Below are 20142 nucleotides of genomic sequence, written 5' to 3'. Positions count from 1 at the left end.
ATTTTCAAATTACATGTGTCAGTTTGATGAGCTTGTGCTTTTCTGTGTTGTTCCAAGATTTATATGGGATAGTTTGAAAGAGGAGCGTGATGGAAAAAAAGGGCATTTTGCTGTTTAGGCAAAATACTGAAGATAATGTTGTCATGCCCGAGGCTATCCTCGGACACCAGGAGCAGTCTGCTAAGGAGAGGTCGCCTGTCGTGTTTCATTTCTCTCTGTCTTACCCCTCTGTGTGTTTCATCTGTGAGCTAAGTGTTTTACTGTCCTTTGTCTTAAATATACCCCAAATACTTAATTAACCCAGGAGGTTAGCCAGATTCTAGTAAGCTTGAGGCAAGACAAGCAGGCATGCAAGATTCCACTTGAAAGAGATTCATCTTTTTGCCTTAGAGCAGGGTCCTAAATTCCACTGAGACCCCAGGATTCTTTTTTTATCCTTCCAGTTTGGGCTGCTTTAGACATTGGCAGAAAAGAACCCAGAGAAAACAATAGATTGTTCGAGAAACTGCTCAGAGATACTCAAATTCACAATTCACAGAAAGCAGCCAAAGGATTGATTATTAAGATGTATCATTATAAAAGTTCTATAAATGGATGTGCCGAGTCTGAAGTGGGAGGGTAGCAAGTGTGCCCCTACACACATCCTTTACTCTAAATCCCCTCCTCTCTGCATCCCTGCCCAGCCCCCAACCCCCCATCAGAATGACTGCCTGGGGACTATTTCACTTCAATGCATCGGAAATAAAGCTGACCTCTGGTCACTTCCTAAACCTTGAGGAAATTCACAGAAGGACAGTACAGTTTTGTGGCTTTGGGCCTCCTGCGCAGAGCACATACTGAGCAAGTGTTTATCCCATGAATATAAGGATAGAAATATCTGTAATTAATATTTTCAGGTAGACTCAGTTGAGACACAAGTAAGAGCAAAGTGCTAGGAGGCTAAGTGCAGATAGGGTTTCTGCAGAAGTGTCATGTCTCTGAAGTCTTAAGGTGAGACAGTCTGTTCTTCAATGTTCTGACCCTTGCCTAGAGTTCACACTTAAATATATGAAAACAGATGGTGGTGGTTTTGGAGTCTGCGGCCTCTGCTGATGTCTTCTGCAAGATGGAAGACAGAGGTGGATTTCTGTTCAGTGCTTCTATTGACATCAATATTTTTAGACATCTCTTTGATGATTTCAGTGCTTCCTCAAAGGAAATACTTGAGAATTCTGTGAAATTTCCTCCCGGCTTATACAATAATTGGTCAATTGAAGTCTTCCTATAAAATGTGTTCCTCCCTTCCCTCCCCCACCTTCCAAGTAACTTTAGAGGCAAGGTATTGTCTTTATAAAATTTATCATAGTGACTGTTCTTACAGGAAGTGTCAACCTTGTGTCCTCCACTCCCAAATTCTAACAGTCTGCCCAACTGCTATCTAAGAAAACCTCATTTTATTACATTGCAGTTATATGAACCCCATTTCATCCAGTTATGGCAGCAGAGAGAGCCGACCTGATATTTGACCTTGGGCCGGCAAGTCTACACCATCTCCTTCCCTCATCCATCCAGTGGGGGAAACTGAGGCACTGGGGCAAACCTGAGTGTCTGAGATGATAAGACCTTTGGAACGGGACCTAATTGTAGAATGATGGAGTCTTTCTGCTGAACTTCCCTCGAATTTAGTTCCCCCATTTGGGTTCTGCTCCGAGGATTCTTGTCACCAAACACGATTCTTGCAAGCTGTGTAAGAAAATGTCTGGGGGGCTTTTGCGTTGTTGCAGTTGCAGTTGTGGTTCTCTTATGTGGCTTGTCCTCGCAGGGGAAGCTGCTTAGCCAGCCTTGTCTCTTTAGCATGAGTCATGCCTAATTGGTCGGCTGCCTTGGGCGTCTCGGAGGCCCGGAAGCAACACACTGGGCAGCCACGTGGCCGTGACCTGCAGTATGTCTGATTGAAGGTCTGCCTGTCCTAATTTGACCCCCCAGTCACCTCCCTCTGTCCCCACGGGATGGCCTGCCAGGAGATGCTTTAGCCATGTAGAAAAGATGACGTCTGGATCTGCTTACTTATTCCCCCCGACCCAACCTCCCCCGACCCTTTCTTAAACCATTTCCTAGATGGAGTTAAAATTAAGAAATAGCTCTTAATATCAGCTACTGGAAATGAAAATAAGCTTTAGAAACAACAATTTATGGTTAAAATGGAGGAAATCAGATAAGTAAAAAGAAAATAAAAATCACTTGCATTCTCACCACCTAGAGATAAGTACCATTAGCATTTTGGTAGATCTTTTTCTTTTTTTTTTCCTGCATATATGTATTCGCGTGTGTGTGTACATGTGTGGATTCAGTTTTATTTTTGTTTTACGAAAATGAAATTGCACTGTTTTTTATCCTTTTTTTTTTTAATCAGTGGAAACTTTGGCGTAGACATTTTTCTACGTTTTTGAATACTCTTCTTCAACATCATTTTTAATGGCCTCGTCTGAAAGTGGCTGTACCATGGGTTAATTGAACTCGTCACTGATTTTCAGATATTTGTTTCTTTTTTTTCCCCCATTCATAGAAACAGCCTGCCATGACCTCTGTTGCCACAGAATCTTTGCACATGTTTCTGATTGTTTCTTAGAATAAACCCTCATGAGGCAGAACTGTTGGGCCAGGTGGTATGTACATTCGTAAGAGTCCTCACATTTAACTATCGCATTAATTGGCTTCCCACTAACAGTGGTTGTAGGAATAGGTCCATTTTTCCCCAAGCTCTTGCCCGTTATCTGTATTATGAATCAGGTGCCAGTCTCAATAAATGAAAAGTGGTCTCATTGTTTCGCAATTATTCAATTACCAGTGGTGTCGAATATTTACTTTTTTCAGATGTGTTTTTGGCCATTGGTATCAAGCCCCTAGTAAACTGCCTCTCCTTTGCCAAACTTCTAATGTACCACAGAAGCTCAGCTTTAATTAAGCTTGTTCAGAGTCGTAAGCCCCATAAAGCCCTTCACAAGACAGGACCCAAAAGTGCAGAGCTTTTGCTTAATACCATTTATCTCCTCTAAGCAAGGATGGAGGATGGAAGGATTTCAAGGACCCAAAGCTAATAGACAGCTCCCCAGCCAGCACTCGACGTACCATTCGGCCAGTAGAGGTAGCTGTTGTATCAACTAGCTCCCCAACCTTATCTGTGAGTTCAGCCTTTTAAGAGAGAAAATAAATCAGTGCATGCAGTATTTTTAACAACAGTATTTATTTAAAAAAAAAAAAAACTCATGATTTTGTGGTTTTTAAAAAACTGCTTATTTTGTGCCCTCTTACGTGTGAATATAAAGCTCTCTGTGAGTATTAGTAAGAGCCACTCTATGAAATTTATTATTAATCATCTATTTTTAGGCACGAAGCTTTGCTGTATTATGTTTTAGCAGCAGAAACTGGAATTGAAGTGTCACAGACAAATTTAGCACACATCTGTGAGGAGAGGCCAGTAAGTAAATGTATTCTCCTCAGACTAGAAGCTCTAAGGTTAAGGATAATGAATTGGGTTTTATGGAGGCAAAATTAATCACTTGGCGGAAATATTAATGAGTTAACTTTTTCTCCCCCTTCATCTCCTTAGGACCTGGCCAAGAGGTACTTGGATGTTAATTGTGTTTGGAGATACTATAATTTCTCTGTTTTTCAAATCGATGCTCCTTCATTTGGTATGTATAGAGAAATGGGTGCTAACCTGAAGCATTGGAGGCTTTTAATCTTTAGTAACAGGGAACATCTAACAGCTTTGTGTGAAGTGTAATATTTCTAAACAATTAAGAAACAGAGTGAAAAATCTCGGCTATTAAGATCTTCCCTAAACTCTGCTCTCAATCTCAAGCAATACATTTCTCTTCATCCATTGTCTATCGAATGCTTGGACCCACCATTTCTAAGGAATCAGCGAGAATTCAAAAGAAAAAGCTATTCAGGAGAGATTCTCTGGGCCAGCCTTTTGCCTTTGTGCCCTCAGATGGACTCCCTGTCTTCCTGGCTCTGCCCTGTGGGATAGAGGGCTGACCCTCAGTAACTACAGTTCCCAGACTCCTTTGCCCAGTGACATCTGATTATTTTCAGCCAATGGGAGGCGCTGGCAGGAAATTGCAGGGTGGGAGGAGGTGAGACGCGCCAGTATTTCTCCCCTTCTCTCTCTGCTTTGGGCTGTGTCTCTGGCAATGGCTGCATTTCCATGGTTCCACCTCCTGCCTGGCAGTCCATCCTCTGTGGTCTCAGCTGGCCCCCAGCCCCAGGAAGGTAGTGGCTTCCTGCATTGCTAATCTCTGGGTTGCCTACTGTTCCCCATTTGCCCTTTCAACTCTTCCAACACCCTGGCAACCAGTTCCCAGTGTTAAAATCCCTTTTTTGAACTACCTGAAGAGGATTCTATTCTTCTGATTGGACATTGAGTGATACATACACTCAAACAAAACTTTTTCCTCACAGGAAAGATAACATATATGGCTTAAACAGAGTAAAGAAATACGCATCAGTCATCAAACCTGGGCAGCAAAATCTCGGTGCCCCAAACAACCTTGGCTGTTTGGGCTGTGATGTTGCAGACTGTGATTCTCACAAACAGATCCATTTAGGAGAGCTACCCAGCGAAGCAAGAAAATGTGTCTAGAAATGGGAGTGCTCAGTGCAAAAATCTTTTTTTCCCTCCCCACGTCAAGGAAGCCTAAAGATGTATCCGTATCCAGATTCTGGTGGGAAAAACTCGCAATCATGCAAATGGGCCAATCATTTAAAAGGTCGGTCTGAAATAAAACTACTTGTCCTTTTTGTCCTGCAGCGTATTTGAAAATGGGAGACCTTTACTACTATGGCCACCAAAACCAGTCACAAGACCTTGAGTTGTCTGTGCAGATGTATGCCCAAGCAGCGATGGATGGAGACTCACAGGTAAACGGCAACAGAAATGAGCCCCTGGTGATGCTTCTTTGTGAGGTTGCAAAGTCACTTCTCATCCGTGTTCATGAGCCCCTCACAAAACCTCTCTGAGGACACTAACCTGAATGGCGAACGTTTATTGAGCACTTGCTATGTTCCCCCTGCCATTCTCACAGCAATCTCGTGGGAGTGGGGATAATTAGACCTATTTTATAGTAAAGAATATCAAGATTGTGACAAGGTGATAAGTTGCTCAAGGCCAAACAAGCAGGTAGTAGGTGAAGCAGCCAGAGCCTAAACCCAGGTCTCCTGGCTCCAAACCCAGGAGTCTTTCTACCAGATTCCATCAAACTAGCTCACCAGGTAGGAACTCAAGAAATTGGAAGTGGTCAAAATGGGAAGTAGTTTGCTTGCACAGCTGAGCCAATACTTTAGTGATAGGACTTCGCTCTCAGTGACCTTTTTTTTTTTGGGTGGGAGAGACTTCTTATTTTGGAATATTTGTAGAGTTATAGAAAAGTTGCATAGCCATAATACCATTATCAAACTAAGAAATCAGTGTTGGTTCAGTACCATTAACTACATTTCAGACTTTATTTGGATTTCACTAGTTTTTCCACTAACATTATTTTTCTGTTCCAGGATCCCACATTGCATTTAGTTGTCATATTTCTTTAGTCCTCTTCAATCTGGGACAGTTTCTGTCTTTGCTTGTCTTTCATGCGTTGATACCTTTGAAGAACACTGGTCAGATATTTTGTAGAATGTCCCTCGATTTGGGTCTGTCTTCTGTTTTCTCGTGAATAGACGGAGGTTATGCATTTGGAGCAAGGATAGCCCAGATGTTATATGTCCTTCTCATTGTATCATATGTGGCATACATAGTGTCAGTATGTCTTATTATTGGTGAGGCTGATCTCAATCACTCGGTGAAGGTGGTTTCTACTAGGTTTCTCCCATGTAAAGTTAATATTTTTCTCTTTCTAATTTATAGATATCTTGGGGAGATAATTTGCAACGATGCAAATATTTGATTTCTCCTCCAACTTCTGCCCACTGATTTCAGTATCCTTCAGTAAATCTTGCCTGCAACAACTAACTGTAGTGTGCCATTGATAATTTTCTGTTTCTCTCCTTCTTTCTACATTTGCTAATTGGACTTCTCTTGTGAGGATCTCAGGGCTGTTTCATGATGGAAGCTGGAATAGTTGTTACCCTCTTATGCCACAGGTTTCTTGTGTGATTTGTGATCTGATCACAAAGCAAAAGTTGGAAACTCATCCCCATCTTATTCTTTTTTTTTAAAGGAGGTACTACTTTTACTTTTACCCCACATCTTTGTGCCTTCACAGCTATTTGTATATGGCAAGTCACTCAATCACTGACTCTTTGTTTTCTCATTTGTGAACTGGGGTTAATAATAACATCCACCTCATAGGTTACAAGGATTAAATGACATGTTGGACGTAAAGCACCAAGCCCAGCACTGAGTATGCTTAGTGGATATGATCTATCCTTTTATTATTATTTCTTGTGGAATGGAATAGGAGTTGGTACTAAAAGGATTTGCTGGTGAGCCAAACTCCCCTAGATGATATATGTTGTTACTCAAAATTAGGCCTGGACCTAATTTTTCTTTTTTTTTCAGTTCTGATTTTTTATTTTTTCACAAGACGATGTTATAAAAACGTTAAAGAATAATTTTTTTAAAATAAATTTATTTATTTTATTTATTTATTTTTGTCTGTGTTGTGTCTTTGTTGCTGCGCATGGGCTTCCTCTAATTGCGGCGAGCCGGGGCTACTCTTCGTTGTGGTGTGTGGGCTTCTCATTGTGGTGGCTTCTCTTGTTGCGGAGCATGGGCTCTAGGCACGCGGGCTTCAATAGTTGCAGCACGCGGGCTCAGTAGTTGTGGCTCACGGGCTCTAGAGCACAGGCTCAGTAGTTGTGGCGCACAGGCTTAGTTGCTCCACGGCATGTGGGATCTTCCCGGACCAGGGATCGAACCCTTGTCCCCTGCATTGGCAGGTGGATTCTTAACCACTGCGCCACCAGGGGAAGCCCAAGAATAATTTTTAAAGAGAAAACAAATCAAAGAATGCACCCACAATTCCATGTCAGGGGCTTTATTCCTTTGGGTTTTCTTTTTTTTTTTTTAATTCCTTCAGTCTTCATGTCCCTTTCTAGTCCCAGCCACAGGCCAGTGGGTCTCTTTAATGGTAACTAGAGCACACGGGCCACTTGAAAAATCTGCTTCTTCTCACGTATTGTAGGAATGGGTGCATTCTAGTGCATGGTCTCTGTAATTATTACTCTTAACTGCTGCCCCATATCCTGCTGAGCTGATAGACTGTAATTTATTAAGTTTTATCTTTTGATGGACATTTATTGTCTTGTTTGCTAATTTATTGTTTGATTTGACACATGTTTATGTAGTCCTGCCATGTCTTAGACACTGCTTAGTGGTGGGGACATAAGATTAAAAGGTAGACAATATTTTTGCCTTCATGGGATTTATAGTCCGTTAAGGAAGACGTGAAGGTCATTTCCTATTGTGTTGCAATTATAGCAAGTGCTACGATGAACATTCTCATATTTCCATCTTTTACCTCCATTTGAATAATTTCTTTATAATCTGAGGGATGGCATTGCTAAGTCAAACAGTCTAAATGGTTTCATGATTACATAATAATAGTATATTGCTGATTTGCTTTCTGAAACTGTTTCCCAATTAATATATCACCAAGCAGTGCTTAGTATAAAAGGATCACTGAAATCTTGTCAGCACTGGATGTTTTCGTGACTTAATTTTGCTAATTGAATGATTATAAGTTGATCCTTCCTTATGGCTTCAAATTGTAGGTATTTGACTACTACTGGGGATGGACACTTTTACATATCCTCGTCTATGATAATTTACCCTTTATATTTTCTTACATGAATTCTCTATTCTTACTCTTTGTCTGCTTATCTATTGGAGTTTTGATATTTTTTAATTTAAATTATAATTAGTTCTTTATACATTTGTCCAGTAGATAGTGTACCTTAAGCTATTACATTGCATACAAATATTCCCCTAGTCCATTTTCCCATTTATTTTAATCTCGTTATTTTTCCATTGTTCAGAGACTTTAAAATTTTATAAAGTCATTTTCTTCTTTTCTTCTAATACCTTGAGTTTTAAGAGAACCTTTCTTTCAAAAAGTGGAGAAACAGTCTATTTTCTGCTTGTGTGTGTGTGAAATTTTAAGACACCTAATACTTGTATCTATTTAGAGGTTATTTAGCAGCAAGGTGGAACTTAAGATTTGAGGCTCTGAATCCTGTCTGCTTGCATTTGAATCCCCTTTCCAACTGTGTGACCTAGGGCAAATTCCTTAACTTCTCTGTGCCTCAGCTTCCTAGTCATAATAGTATAGAGGATAACAGAACCTATCTCAATTTGTTGTTGTGAGGATTAAGTGGATATATATATAAAACAGAACAAAGCCTCATATATAGCATCACTCAGAAAATGCCAGCTGCTGTTATTTTTATCATGATCATCACATAGCCTGCTTGTGAGACTCCTGCAATTTTACAACCTGGGGGATGGTGATTTTTATTTAGAATCAACTAAATGAAAGGAAAGGGAGGATATAAGTCATTAAAGCATGACTATGAATTCTTTGAAGGGCAACAATTCAGTGGAATTTGTAAAGCCGTAATAGTAAGTGACGCATCATTTTTTGTTTATTTCTTGGTCTGGCCACATGCTCAGCTCATGATGGACAGTGCGTCTCCTCCAGGTCCTATAATAGTTTCCATCCTCTATGAAGCACTTCAACCGTCAGGCTCTTAACTGTGTTATTTTACTGGACCTGCACAGCCCAGTAAGGCAGGTCCTACCTCTGTGGGTCAAGAACAGGATATATAATGAGCGGGAGGTGGGGAAGCGTACCAGAGTGGAGGGTCTGTACCAAGAGGAATCAGGTGAGGAGGTTTCCCTCGCTGCCCTAGGAAAGATCGGACAAACACCTACCTGCACGTTACTGTGCGCATCAGAGGCCCTCTCTGCTTAGAGTGTCAGCCCCGAGCACACCCACAGCCACATTTGTGAGAATGCTGACATACCGATGGTGACCCAGGATATAGTCTGTAAGTGACGGACACTGCCTTTGAGTCGATATTCTGGGTTTGTTGATGATACAAGGGCACGTTTTCCAGCGAGTTCTGTTTTGAGAGAATGAGCAGGAAAGGACAGATTCCCCCGGTTGACTGGCTTCTGAGCAGATGGGACACAGCATCCTCTGAAAGCCTCCTGGTTCTCCTGCAAATAAGTTTCTCAGACGCATATATTTAGGAAACAATTCATCAGTGAAGATGACAAAACCATCTGGCTCTAGGGACTGAAAAAAAAAATCTAGAGGTTGTAAAAGTTTACATTCTGATGAAGGGTGTCCGTCTAGGTTTTATTATAGGGAGTGAATGAGTTTGGTTTGTGGCTTGTTTTCAGGGATTTTTTAACCTGGCCCTGCTAATTGAGGAAGGTGCTATAATCCCACATCATATTTTGGATTTCTTGGAAATTGATCCGACTATCCATTCTAATAACATCTCCATCGTCCAAGAACTGTACGAAAGGTGAGTTCAGAGCCTCTTTTAATACTGTAGCAGCTGGAGGAACCCAAGTGGGTGGTGTTTGCTTCTTGGTTAAAGTTAGCCTTGGTCTTATTCTCTAATGTCAGTGGTTATAAAGGGCTCAGGATTTGTTCTGATTAGAGAACACTCAGCTGGACCCAAACTTAATTCCCTTTTCTAGTATCTGAGGATTAAGATATAGAATGTGCTTGATTTGAAGTTAAAATGCTGACTAAGTTTTTCCATGAGAGTGGAAAAAATAAAGTGTCCAATAAGATGATGCTTTTCTGCAAGACAGGGAGGCATCCCAGTGTCTGGACTTTGGACACAGACACTCAGATAAAAGTGCTACTTGGCAGCTCCTATGCTGCAAGGTCCTCCTTGACCTGTCTTTTTATGAAGGACAAGACTGACCTTTTTCTGAGATTTTTGCCAGGATCCTAGAATTTCAGTGCAGTCTCACACCCCTCAGAACTGGTTTTATTCCTTTTTTCTCTCATTTTACATGTGCTCATTTGACCGAAAGCAGAAGGATGTGGGTTTGAGGATCTGCAAATATCGGTCAAAAGTAATGCTACCAAAGTTTGGCAACACTGTGCTTTTTGTCTGCAGGTGCTGGAGCCACAGCAGCGAGGAGTCCTTCAGCCCCTGTTCCCTGGCCTGGCTTTACCTTAACCTCCGGCTTATCTGGGGTGCCACCCTGCACTCTGCCCTGGTAGGAACCGTCTCCCCTCAGCCCTGTCCTCATGGTCCCTACCCTTTGTCAGTCATCTGACATGTGCTTTGGATGTTCGCAGATCTACTTTCTGGGAACCTTCCTGCTGTCTGCATTGATCGCCTGGACCGTGCAGTATTGCCAGTCTGTCTCAGGTAAAGATTTATAAAAAGCCAGGGCAATATAAAAAATGTAGGAGGGACTTCCCTGGTGGCGCAGTGGTTAAGAATCCGCCTGCCAATGCAGGGGATACGGGTTCGAGCCCTGGTCCGGGAAGATCCCACATGCTGCGGAGCAACTAAGCCCGTGCACCACAACTACTGAGCCCGCGTGCTGCAACTACTGAAGCCCGTGCGCCTAGAGCCCGTGCTCTGCAGCAAGAGAAGCCACCACAATGAGAAGCCCACACACTACAACAAAGAGTAGCCCCTGCCCTTCATAACTAGAGAAAGCCCGCACGCAGCAACGAACACCCAATGCAACCAAAAATAAATAAATTAATTAATTAATTTTAAAAAAATCTTAAAAAAAAAAAATAGGGATTCTTTTTCCTTACTAGAAAAATGACACTCTCCCTCCTTAGCCATTCTACTTCCTTTCGTTAGGAGGATCGTTCACATGGTGGTTACCCCTAGGGCTGTCTCATAATCTCTGGCTGATGGAAGGCTCCAATTATCGTTACATTTTTCAAAGTAAGCAACGATTTTTTTAAATAAGATGCTTAAGAAATTGAACAAAAATGTCTTCTCCCATTCAAAATACACCTGCTATCAAAACTATACCTTGTGTGTCTTAAAACCCAGTTCTGAGGCCCCCTCCAGCACGAAGTCTTCCTATTTATCCCAGTCGAGGAATCAAATGTGTAGGATGATAAACAAGCACTTGTGATGAGTAAAAATACCCAGCCACTTAGATTCAGAGGGAGGGGCCGGGGGGGACAATAGAGCCAGCAGTTAGTCTAGTGTGGATTCCACTAGTCACCATCTCTTTTCTGAGCTAGTGTAGGGCAGTAGTTAAGGAGATAGGCACCCCGGTCCTTTCTAGCTAGGTTTAGAGTCCAGGCTTAGCTCTTCTTTAGCTGTGTGACTTATGGCCAGTTATTTCACTTTCCTGATCCCCCAATTTCTCATCAATAAAATAAAGTTATAATAGTAGCTACTTCTCAGGGATGTTAGGAGGGTTCAGTGAGAAAAATACACATGACACCAAAATGACTACTGTAGTTCAGTGTTAGCTGTTGTATTTATTTGGCCTATAAAACCCTCTCAATAATGTTAACTGTCATGTTTATCTTCCCTATGAGACCATAAGCTGAGTCAGAGGAAGGCCTTGGTCCCATCATTTATGATCTCACACTTAGTAGGTACTCAAATTTGCAAACATCTCTCAGGGGAGAATTCCAATTCCCAACCATCTTGGAAGCTACAGAAGGACAGAATCACTCACGAAGACCAACAGGGACATTCACAAATGGATACATTAGGGCTGGACATGGCATTTGAGCATCGGCACAGCCGTTATTTGTGTAGCAGATAATGAAAAACAAAAGAAGTGCATTTCAGCACAGATTTGATGGTGAGACAGAAGCCACTGTTCCGAAAGGCTAATACGGAGTCATTTTCCCCCATTTACCTGAGGAGGTTAACAAGGAACCATCAAAAGCCCTTCCAGGTTTGATGCCCTGGAGCACGCCGGCTGATAAGTTTTCCTCATGCAAATTCTGTCCCATCCCTAAATTTGTTACCAGGTATAGCACATTTATTTTGCATCTTGTCAGTGTTTTCCATTTCAAATTATCTTTGTCTTTTTTACTCTGTAGAAATATTGTTATGATTATTACAAATGCAATTCCGTTAGAGGAGCTGAAAATTGTCTTTATGATTTTATGCCAGCTGGTAGCCATGAAAATTCATGGGCTGGCGGAATGGCTTTTATCAGAAGTCGTCTTTTTTTCCTTTTTCCATAGCTTCATTATCAGTCCCTCCACATTTCCATCTCCCTGTCCCTCCTGCCTTTTGATATACTTTCCCCTTCCTATGTATCCTTTGCTCTTTCACTCATTTGTTTTTCATTTTTTTCAAACTCTTTCACTTGCTTCTTCCTGTACATACCTCTTCCCTTCAGTGAGCATTGGAGAAGTCTGGATAGGATCTTAAAAATAATTTAATTCTATGCCCTTCATTTTACAGATGAAGAAATGGGGCTAAAGGAATGCCGTGGTCTGCCCCAAATCACAAAATAGAGTCCGTGAAAGGATGTAGGGAAGCAGACTTCTGAACTTTTTCACACTCATGATACTCTAAAACAGTGGCTACCATCTGCCTCTGACCCACTGTCCCCTTACATAAGATGTATTTTTTAACACATTTTTTTGGTACCTTGACATGAATGACAAGTAATCTGCCTACACACTTAGTTTTAAAAATAATGCCCTAAACAGCAATATAAAGGAGAAATAAAAAGAAAGTAATTATAATAAAATAATATGTATTTCAATATGTAAATTCTAGCCCCGTGCTTCTTAATTTCAGTGTGCACAGGGATCTGGTTAAAGGCAGATTCTAAGTCAGTCGGTCTGTGGGTTGCCTCTGAGATCCTGCATTTCTCACAAGGTTTCAGGTTACATTCACGATGCTGTTCCACACACTTAGAGTCGTAAGGGCGTAGAAGTTAAAAAAAAAAAAAGGAGTCTCCACATATTTCCAAAAAGTGCCCCTTCAGTGGTACATACCAGCCCCGTTGGGACTAGTGTTGAATTAAAATATGTAGTAAATTATTTTCGTATTTTTAAAGTCCTCCATATAAGTGCAAATTTGTCAATGACTTTGAAATAAGAGGGTACTCCATCAGTGATTGGACAATGAGGCAAGGGGGATGGAAGCATAGAAAAGCAGGAGAGAAGCACTGCAGGGGCCCCTCAGCGGGCAGAGTTTCTACAGCGGGCGTCTCTCCGAGGAGCTGGTGCCTGAGGTCCATGAGCCACCCCGTGGGAAGGTGACGGATGTAGTAGATGCTGGTGGTAACCCTGGCCATGGTTAAGCCGGCACAGGAACGCAGCCTAGATGCTGACTGCCAGAGTAGAGAGGGACAGGATTTGAGAGTTAAGAGCCTCCCTTAAGGTGCTGGGTAGGGGGATTGTGCTCTAAGTTAGGGATCTCTGTCATTTTGTGATTTGCATTTTTTCCAGTCAGTTGTTTTTAAAAACTAATGATTTATGGCCAAACCTTTAAATTGAGCTGTCCATCCATTTTGCGTTCAGCTCCAACTACCTTCATTTTCCTCCTGAGTTTATATGCTTTGTGATATGTAGTCAACACTTCACCACACTTGCCACAGGAAACTGTCCTGCGTTCAGAAGGCTAGCGGTGTGGGACAGTAGCTAACAGCACAGACCGCTAAGTGCTGGCCTGTCACTAGCTGTGTGACCTTGGGCAAGGGAGGGACCTTCTCTGTGCCTTAGTTTCCTGTTCTCTAAAACAGCAGAATTAGTAGTACACCTATGTCGTATTGTAGTTGAGAGAACCCAATGAGAGAACACTGAGTAAAGTATTTAGAACTCAAGAAATGTTAGCCCGGTAGCTCCTAAGGAGTAATGCCCTCTAGGGCATTTTACTTGCAATTAAAGCACGCTGACACCAGGTAGCGCCTACACTTAAAGAGCTTGGTTTACCTCAGTAAGTAGCAGACACCACTACCAGAGCCTACCATGCTTTTCTATGCTATTAGACTCTTTCTAAAACATAAAACTCTTTTTTAAAAAACAGCTGAACAAAAATACTGACTAGTCTAGCTAGCGTACCAAAACAAGTCCACAAAAAATATTACGTACGCAAAAAAGTCTCTTTTATTTCCTTTGAGGGAACTTGTTTTTGATTCCTAGCTTGCATACTACCAGGCAGCTCAGTCTTTCTTGAAGCTGATGCCTCCCAGGGACGTGCAAAGGTCCCTGGGTTTTTGGTAGCACTAACCACTCGGATGGTCACCAGTCTGATAGCAGAATACACATTGCCCCGGGCCTACGCCATCCTTCCAGGTCCGTCGGCTTTGCAGCTTCTGGGTCACCTACAAGTCCCATTGTCTTTGCCAAAGCTGAGCACCTTAGCCTTTTTTTTCTGCCAGGTGTTCCTTTCTCAGATTGCTGAAGGGCAAGGTGAGAGCTCCGCTGGGGTACACCCACAGCCAGGCTCAGCCACTTTCCCACACTCCAGAAACCTCCTTTCCCTGCCTCACTGCATCTCTAAAGCACTTTCCCTCTCCCCCTCCCTGTCAAGGATGCCAAGCATAATTGCTTTAATGGACCCAGGCTTTTGGAAAAACAAAAAATCCCAAAGTAAAGTGTGTCTAGAACCATCTCCATTTCTGTCCCCGCCACAAATCTCCCCTGAGACTGAAAAGGCATGGAGCCTGGCTGGCTGCCTGGCGGAAGGTAAAGGGAAGAATAGAGGGAGAAAATGTAAAAGACCGCTTCAGAGAGAGAGTCCTGCCTTCCTCGTGTTAGTGTAAACTTTATGTCTAAATAGAATACACAGTATAGAGCAAGATCTGCAGAACTACCAGCTCTGGGCATGACGTGGTCACCTTTTAAACCAATGTCAGCCTATTCAAAACATTCATAATTTAAGCCAACTCATCCTTTTTGCCTAAGTGGTTAGCCAAGTGGTCTTTTAAAAAGAGTAAGATGATATGAACAAGATTAATTCAACCTTTTCCTACTCTTTTCCTGTCCTCTACATTTCCAGTTAATGAGGTACTAAAATTACAGTAAAATGTCACAAAGTGGTATTCATGCAAAAAGCAGCAGCCTTAAAGTCAGAGTGATTTAATGGTGAGATTTTACTTCTCTCCTATCTCATTACCCTTGGTGCCCTCCCGGTATCTTTACTCATAAGAAATGTTTAAATGACATGGATCTTATACGTGGACGGGTCCCTGCTGGATCCAGAGGCCCAAATGAAGTAAATTAGATCTTATTCATAGTATATGATTTCCAGAGCTTCCCTCCCTCACCTCCTTACCGCCCCCCCTTCATCTTTGTAAATATTCTATTATCTCTGGATTCACCCAATATATTCTCTCCTATTCGTCTTTCCTTTATGCTCCCATCTGGTCAACTGGCAAGCAGATATTTCTCCTGCAATGGTCCACAACAGAGGTTGACCAATTTTTTCTGTAAAGGGCCAGATAATAAACATTTGGGGCTTTGAGGGCCATCTCTGTCACAACTACTCAACTTTCATTATAGTGCAAAAGCAGCCATTGACAATACAGGAAAACAAATGATATGGCTGGTCTCCAATAAAACGTTACCGTGGACATGAAGATTTGAATCTCATATGTTTCTCACATGTCACGAAATAGTACTCTTCTCTTGATTTTTAATCAACCATTTCAAAATGCAAAACCATGCTTAGATTGCAAGCCACACAGAAACAGGCAGCGAGCCACCTGAGGCCCATGGGCTGCAGTCTGCCAGCGCAGGGCCAGCTCTTTATTATTCCCACTAATATACAGAAAATGGTCCCCCAAGCAGCAAATAATCCAAAAATCACTTTTATTTGACTCAGGAATAGACTCTGTAATTTTTTAAGCAGCACACTGATTTTCCTCATTACCTTGATTCTAATCCGGTAATCAAATTAGGACAGATTCCAGGTGATCGGAGACAAAGAGGCCACTTTAAAATTATGACGGGCTGTTGGGTTTGTCCAGTGATTGCAAACCGCTGTTGGAAATGGGAGAGTTATCACGTGGATAATAACAAACTTACTGCCGAAACATCGAGCATTTTTGTTATGCTCTGACAAGAAGATTTCAGTGGTGGAGATGCTAATTATGCATTCCTTCTACATTTACACAGTGGCACTTTTTTTGTTTTAATCAGAAAACTGATTGCTGATTTATCTTGTTACCATGGTGATTTAAACATTTCCCTGAGCTTGAAAAGGAAAAATACGTGCCTTAGTACTTCATTAACTTCCTCAGAGAATCATCAGAAAGATAACTCTTAGGGCCCAAGAAGTCTTGGACACCATTTAATCCAAGCCCCTCAGTTCACAGATGAGGAAGCCAAAGCCTATGAGATTCAAGCATTTTAGGACTGAAATGTCTGCCATTCTGTATCTACCCCAAAGTCACCTATTAGTGGTAGATAAATGAGACTTGCCCAGAACAGGTCTCCTGACTCCAGCAAATGGTCTTTGTACCGCATCACTGGGTCTCATGGTCCCTGCCGCGGTTAGATCACCTGCCAGAGTGATGGCTTTGACCTAGAAGCGTCACATCATTATGCAACACCTGGGTCCCCTCCCCACTGCTACCACTATCCTGGTCTTTCAGAACAGTCTCTGGATTCACAAGGTTTTCTGTATTGGAAGGGGTTCCTTGGAGAATTCCTTTACATGTTCAAAAAGGTCAGAGGCTTTGGAGCCCATTCCGGAATTTCCTAGTATAGCCTCTTGCAGGTGAAAATCTTGAAGGGCTTATCTAGAAGTCAGATGGTCAACAAGTGATGGCATCTTCTATAAGTCGATACATTTCAGGATGGGCATTTGGGGACCTTTAAAAATGGTCCCACCTACTGAAAATTGTATAAGACTCAAGGACTGCTGAGCTTAAGAGCACTGCTTAAAGGCAAACTAGCAATTGTTCGCACAAACCATGGCCACTGTGCTAGCTGTACGTCACACACCTCTGCAAACTCGTACCGCCATTTTACAGATAGGGAAACTGAAGCTCAGAGAGGTTAAGTAACTTGCTCGAGATCACTCAGCTGGTAACCGTAAGGACCATGTGACTCTGGGCTTTCTGGCTTCAAAGTTTTGGCTATTTTCCTAGGCTACTGGGGTCTAAAAGTGGACTATAAGCATCCCAGAAACAAACGCCCCAACTCCTTCATCAGACCTGCAAGCGAGGCCCCAGAAATTGATAAATCAGCACACTTCCATGGTAAACCAGGTCACTAGTAGTAAGAGCTAACATCTGTTGAGTACCTAGGCGAGCCAGACAGTGTTCTAAGAACCATATATACGTTAACTCATCTAATCCTTATAAGAGCAAAATAAGGTACAGATATTCTTATTTTCTCCATTTTTTAGAGGCAGAAGGAGAGTAGGTAACTTGTCCAAGGTCACATAACTGATAAAGGGCAGAGCAGCCGGGTCCCAGAGCCCACAATCTTATGGACAGGATACTTGTCAGCCTTAGTATGTAAAGCAGGTGTGTGGGCCTCAGCACTAGTGATATTTGGAGCTGGATCATTCTTTGTTCGGGAGGGGGGCTGGCCCAGGCATTTTAGGATGCTTAGCAGCATCCCTGGCTTCTACCCACTAAATGCCAGTAGCACCCCATCCTCCAGTTGTGACAACCAAAAATGTCTACCGACATTGCCAACTGTCCCCTGGGAGTCAAAATTACCCGCACTTGAAAACTATTGACATAAAGTATAAAACTTTATAAGCTTCCCTAACCTTTATGGTGGTTCAACCTCCTTACTAAAGGTAGATTGATAAACAATTAAACCTAGTAATTATGTTTTCCAAAATGTATACACAGTTACTTAAATAATTCAGTTTAAATCAAATTTGGCATATCATCAAAATGGAATCAGAATGTGAATAAAACCAACACTCTTTCTGATTGATTGGTGTAATCCATAGCTTGCATTGCATCAATACTAGGTGAAAAAAAAGAGATATGACCATAGGAAACATAGACCAAGGAGTTCCTTCCTTCCTTCCTTCCTTCCTTCCTTCCTTCCTCCCTCCCTCCCTCCCTTCCTCTCCCCCCCTTTCTTTCCTTCCTTTCTTTCTTTTTCTTCCTTCCTTCCTTCCTTCCTTTCTTTCTTTCTTCCTTCTTTCTTTCTCTCTTCCTTTTTTCCTTTTCCTTCCTTCCTTCCTTCCTTCCTTCCTTCCTTTCTTTCTTTCTTTCTTTCTTTCTTTCTTTCTTTCTTTTCTTTCCCTTCTTTCTTTCTTTCTTTTACACACCCCTGTAAAGTCACAGAATAAATGCAGGACTTAGAGTCCCAGAGATCTTTGCACATCTATTTCAACCTGCCATTTTATAGGAGGGGACACCAAAGTCCAAAGAACCTAGATAATGGGTCCAAAGTTGCTCATCCAGTTAGTGCCAGGACCACTAGTCTAGAAGCATCTCTCCTGGCTTGCAAGGGTCTAGGTGTGGTTGTGTGTCCTGCACGTACTGTTTTGAATATTCAGCACTTGTTGTGCATGTGTCTCTGCAGCCAGCGGTTCCCATCCGACACCAGCCCGGGCCCCCCCAGACCCTACTGCCCCCACTGCAAGTCCAGCTGTGACTCCAGCTGCAGACGCCTCTGCTCAGGACCAGCCCACCGTCATGAATAACCCGGAGCCACGTGGGTGAACTGTGCACTCCATGTTTCTCCAGATGAGAGAGAATCCTTTCAACAGCTGGTATTGGATAGCTGGGGCTGGGGCATTATACACCTTAAATGTCTTGTCAACTGGATGTGAATTTTGCACTTGGTGTCTTTTTTTTTTTTTTTTTTTTTTAAATCAAAGAAATACCCAGAGCAGACAGTGGTTATACCAAAGGTTATCAAACAAATACAAGGTGTATCCTGATCACAGGGACATGTCGGGGAGGTTAAGTGGGTCATTGCGGATGTCCATTTCTAATGACTGTGTGTATGGGGGAGGCAGAGTGTGCCTTGTGGCGTATCCGAATCCTTATACACTGATGTATTTTAAGAATCTTAGCCCCTTGTTCATTCCCTTTTATTAAAAAACAGAAAATTGTGACTTCTCTACCAGTTAGATAATATTTGGTATGTGTGTTTGCCACTGCCCTCCTCCTCGCAGTCCCATGGACAGTCCCATTTGACATCCAAGACCCAGCAAGTCTAAGGCACCTTGAAATAAATGGGTTAAGGCTGGAAATACAGGGAAGGCGATGGCTTTGTAAATTGGGTTTACATTTTTCTCCTTGAATTTTTCTAAGGCTGTAGTGCTTCCGAATCATTTAATGACACTGTTGGATGTCGTTTACCTTTCAACTGCAATCCATAAAATAACATTTAGAAAATTATTAGTATTTAAGTCTAGTCTTTTCCATGAATTACCCATTAGAATAGACTGGCAGCAGTGGAATGCGCAGGAAACAAGCCTTTAGCTCACAGGCTCATTCCCCACCCTTTATGCCTGCCTGCGTCTGCATAGGGGCCTGTGTGTGTGTGTGTGTGTGTGTGTGTGTGTGTGTGTGTGTGTGTATGCGTGGGTGGGGGGGGGACGGATAGAGAGGGAGGAAGAGGAAGAGCAGACTGTCTACGCTGTATGCTGCTAAGGTAGTAAATAAATTGCAATACTGTGGGTCCAAACTACTCTTTGCACTACTTTATTTACAGTAGCAAATAAAAATTATTTTTATACCATTGTCTCCTGGGAAGTGTCTTTATTTCCTTTTTCAGAGTTACTGTTTCCTTTTTCATAGTTACTGTTGTCATCACACAAAGTCCTAAGGTCCATGCATTCTCCTCAAGGAGGCAAAAAATGTCCCCTCATCAGAGGGATTAATTCTGGTAACCATTAACGTTTCCGGATAGAGAGGTGGCAGGAGGCCTCTCTCCAGTAAGCCCGAGCTCAGGGTCTGGCCCCTGAAATGTTTGCACAGTATCAGCCATTGTTTCAGGGTTCTGGCTGTTGTAAGGCTGGATTTCTATCAGTTCTGGGTGAAGTCTGCGGCCCATCCTCTTTCTCCTCTGTATGCTATGTATACTGCTCTTGTTTTAGGAAAGGTTGTCCTTCCTGCTTGCGAAAGAGCCAGACTTTGGAGTCGGACAGCCCCGGATTCAAATTCTGGTTCGGTAGCTTACTAGCTCAGTAATCTTGGGTGAGTGATTAACCTCTCTGAGTCTTGGATTACTGTTTTACAAAATAGGG

The 20142-nt window shown here is 42.3% G+C and overlaps 1 protein-coding gene across 2 annotated transcripts in view; it reads left to right on the top strand.

Moving 5' to 3' along the window:
• The window catches only part of SEL1L3 (SEL1L family member 3), a 99860-nt gene extending 80248 nt beyond the window's left edge, over window positions 1-19612 (top strand). For both annotated transcript variants that reach the window (XM_061191294.1, XM_061191293.1), the window contains 7 exons: window positions 3367-3457; window positions 3590-3674; window positions 4796-4905; window positions 9389-9516; window positions 10126-10228; window positions 10311-10383; window positions 18468-19612. In XM_061191294.1, coding sequence (XP_061047277.1) covers window positions 3367-3457; window positions 3590-3674; window positions 4796-4905; window positions 9389-9516; window positions 10126-10228; window positions 10311-10383; window positions 18468-18607 — 730 coding nt within the window. In that variant the 3' untranslated portion in view covers window positions 18608-19612. The remainder of the gene's footprint in view (window positions 1-3366; window positions 3458-3589; window positions 3675-4795; window positions 4906-9388; window positions 9517-10125; window positions 10229-10310; window positions 10384-18467) is intronic.
• Window positions 19613-20142: the final 530 nt, after the last annotated feature.

The sequence above is a fragment of the Eubalaena glacialis genome, chromosome 5 (assembly GCF_028564815.1).
Source record: "Eubalaena glacialis isolate mEubGla1 chromosome 5, mEubGla1.1.hap2.+ XY, whole genome shotgun sequence".
In the NCBI taxonomy this organism is placed as follows: domain Eukaryota; kingdom Metazoa; phylum Chordata; class Mammalia; order Artiodactyla; family Balaenidae; genus Eubalaena; species Eubalaena glacialis.
Note: the sequence above shows the minus strand (reverse complement) of the source record. Positions and strands in the feature narration are given on the sequence as shown.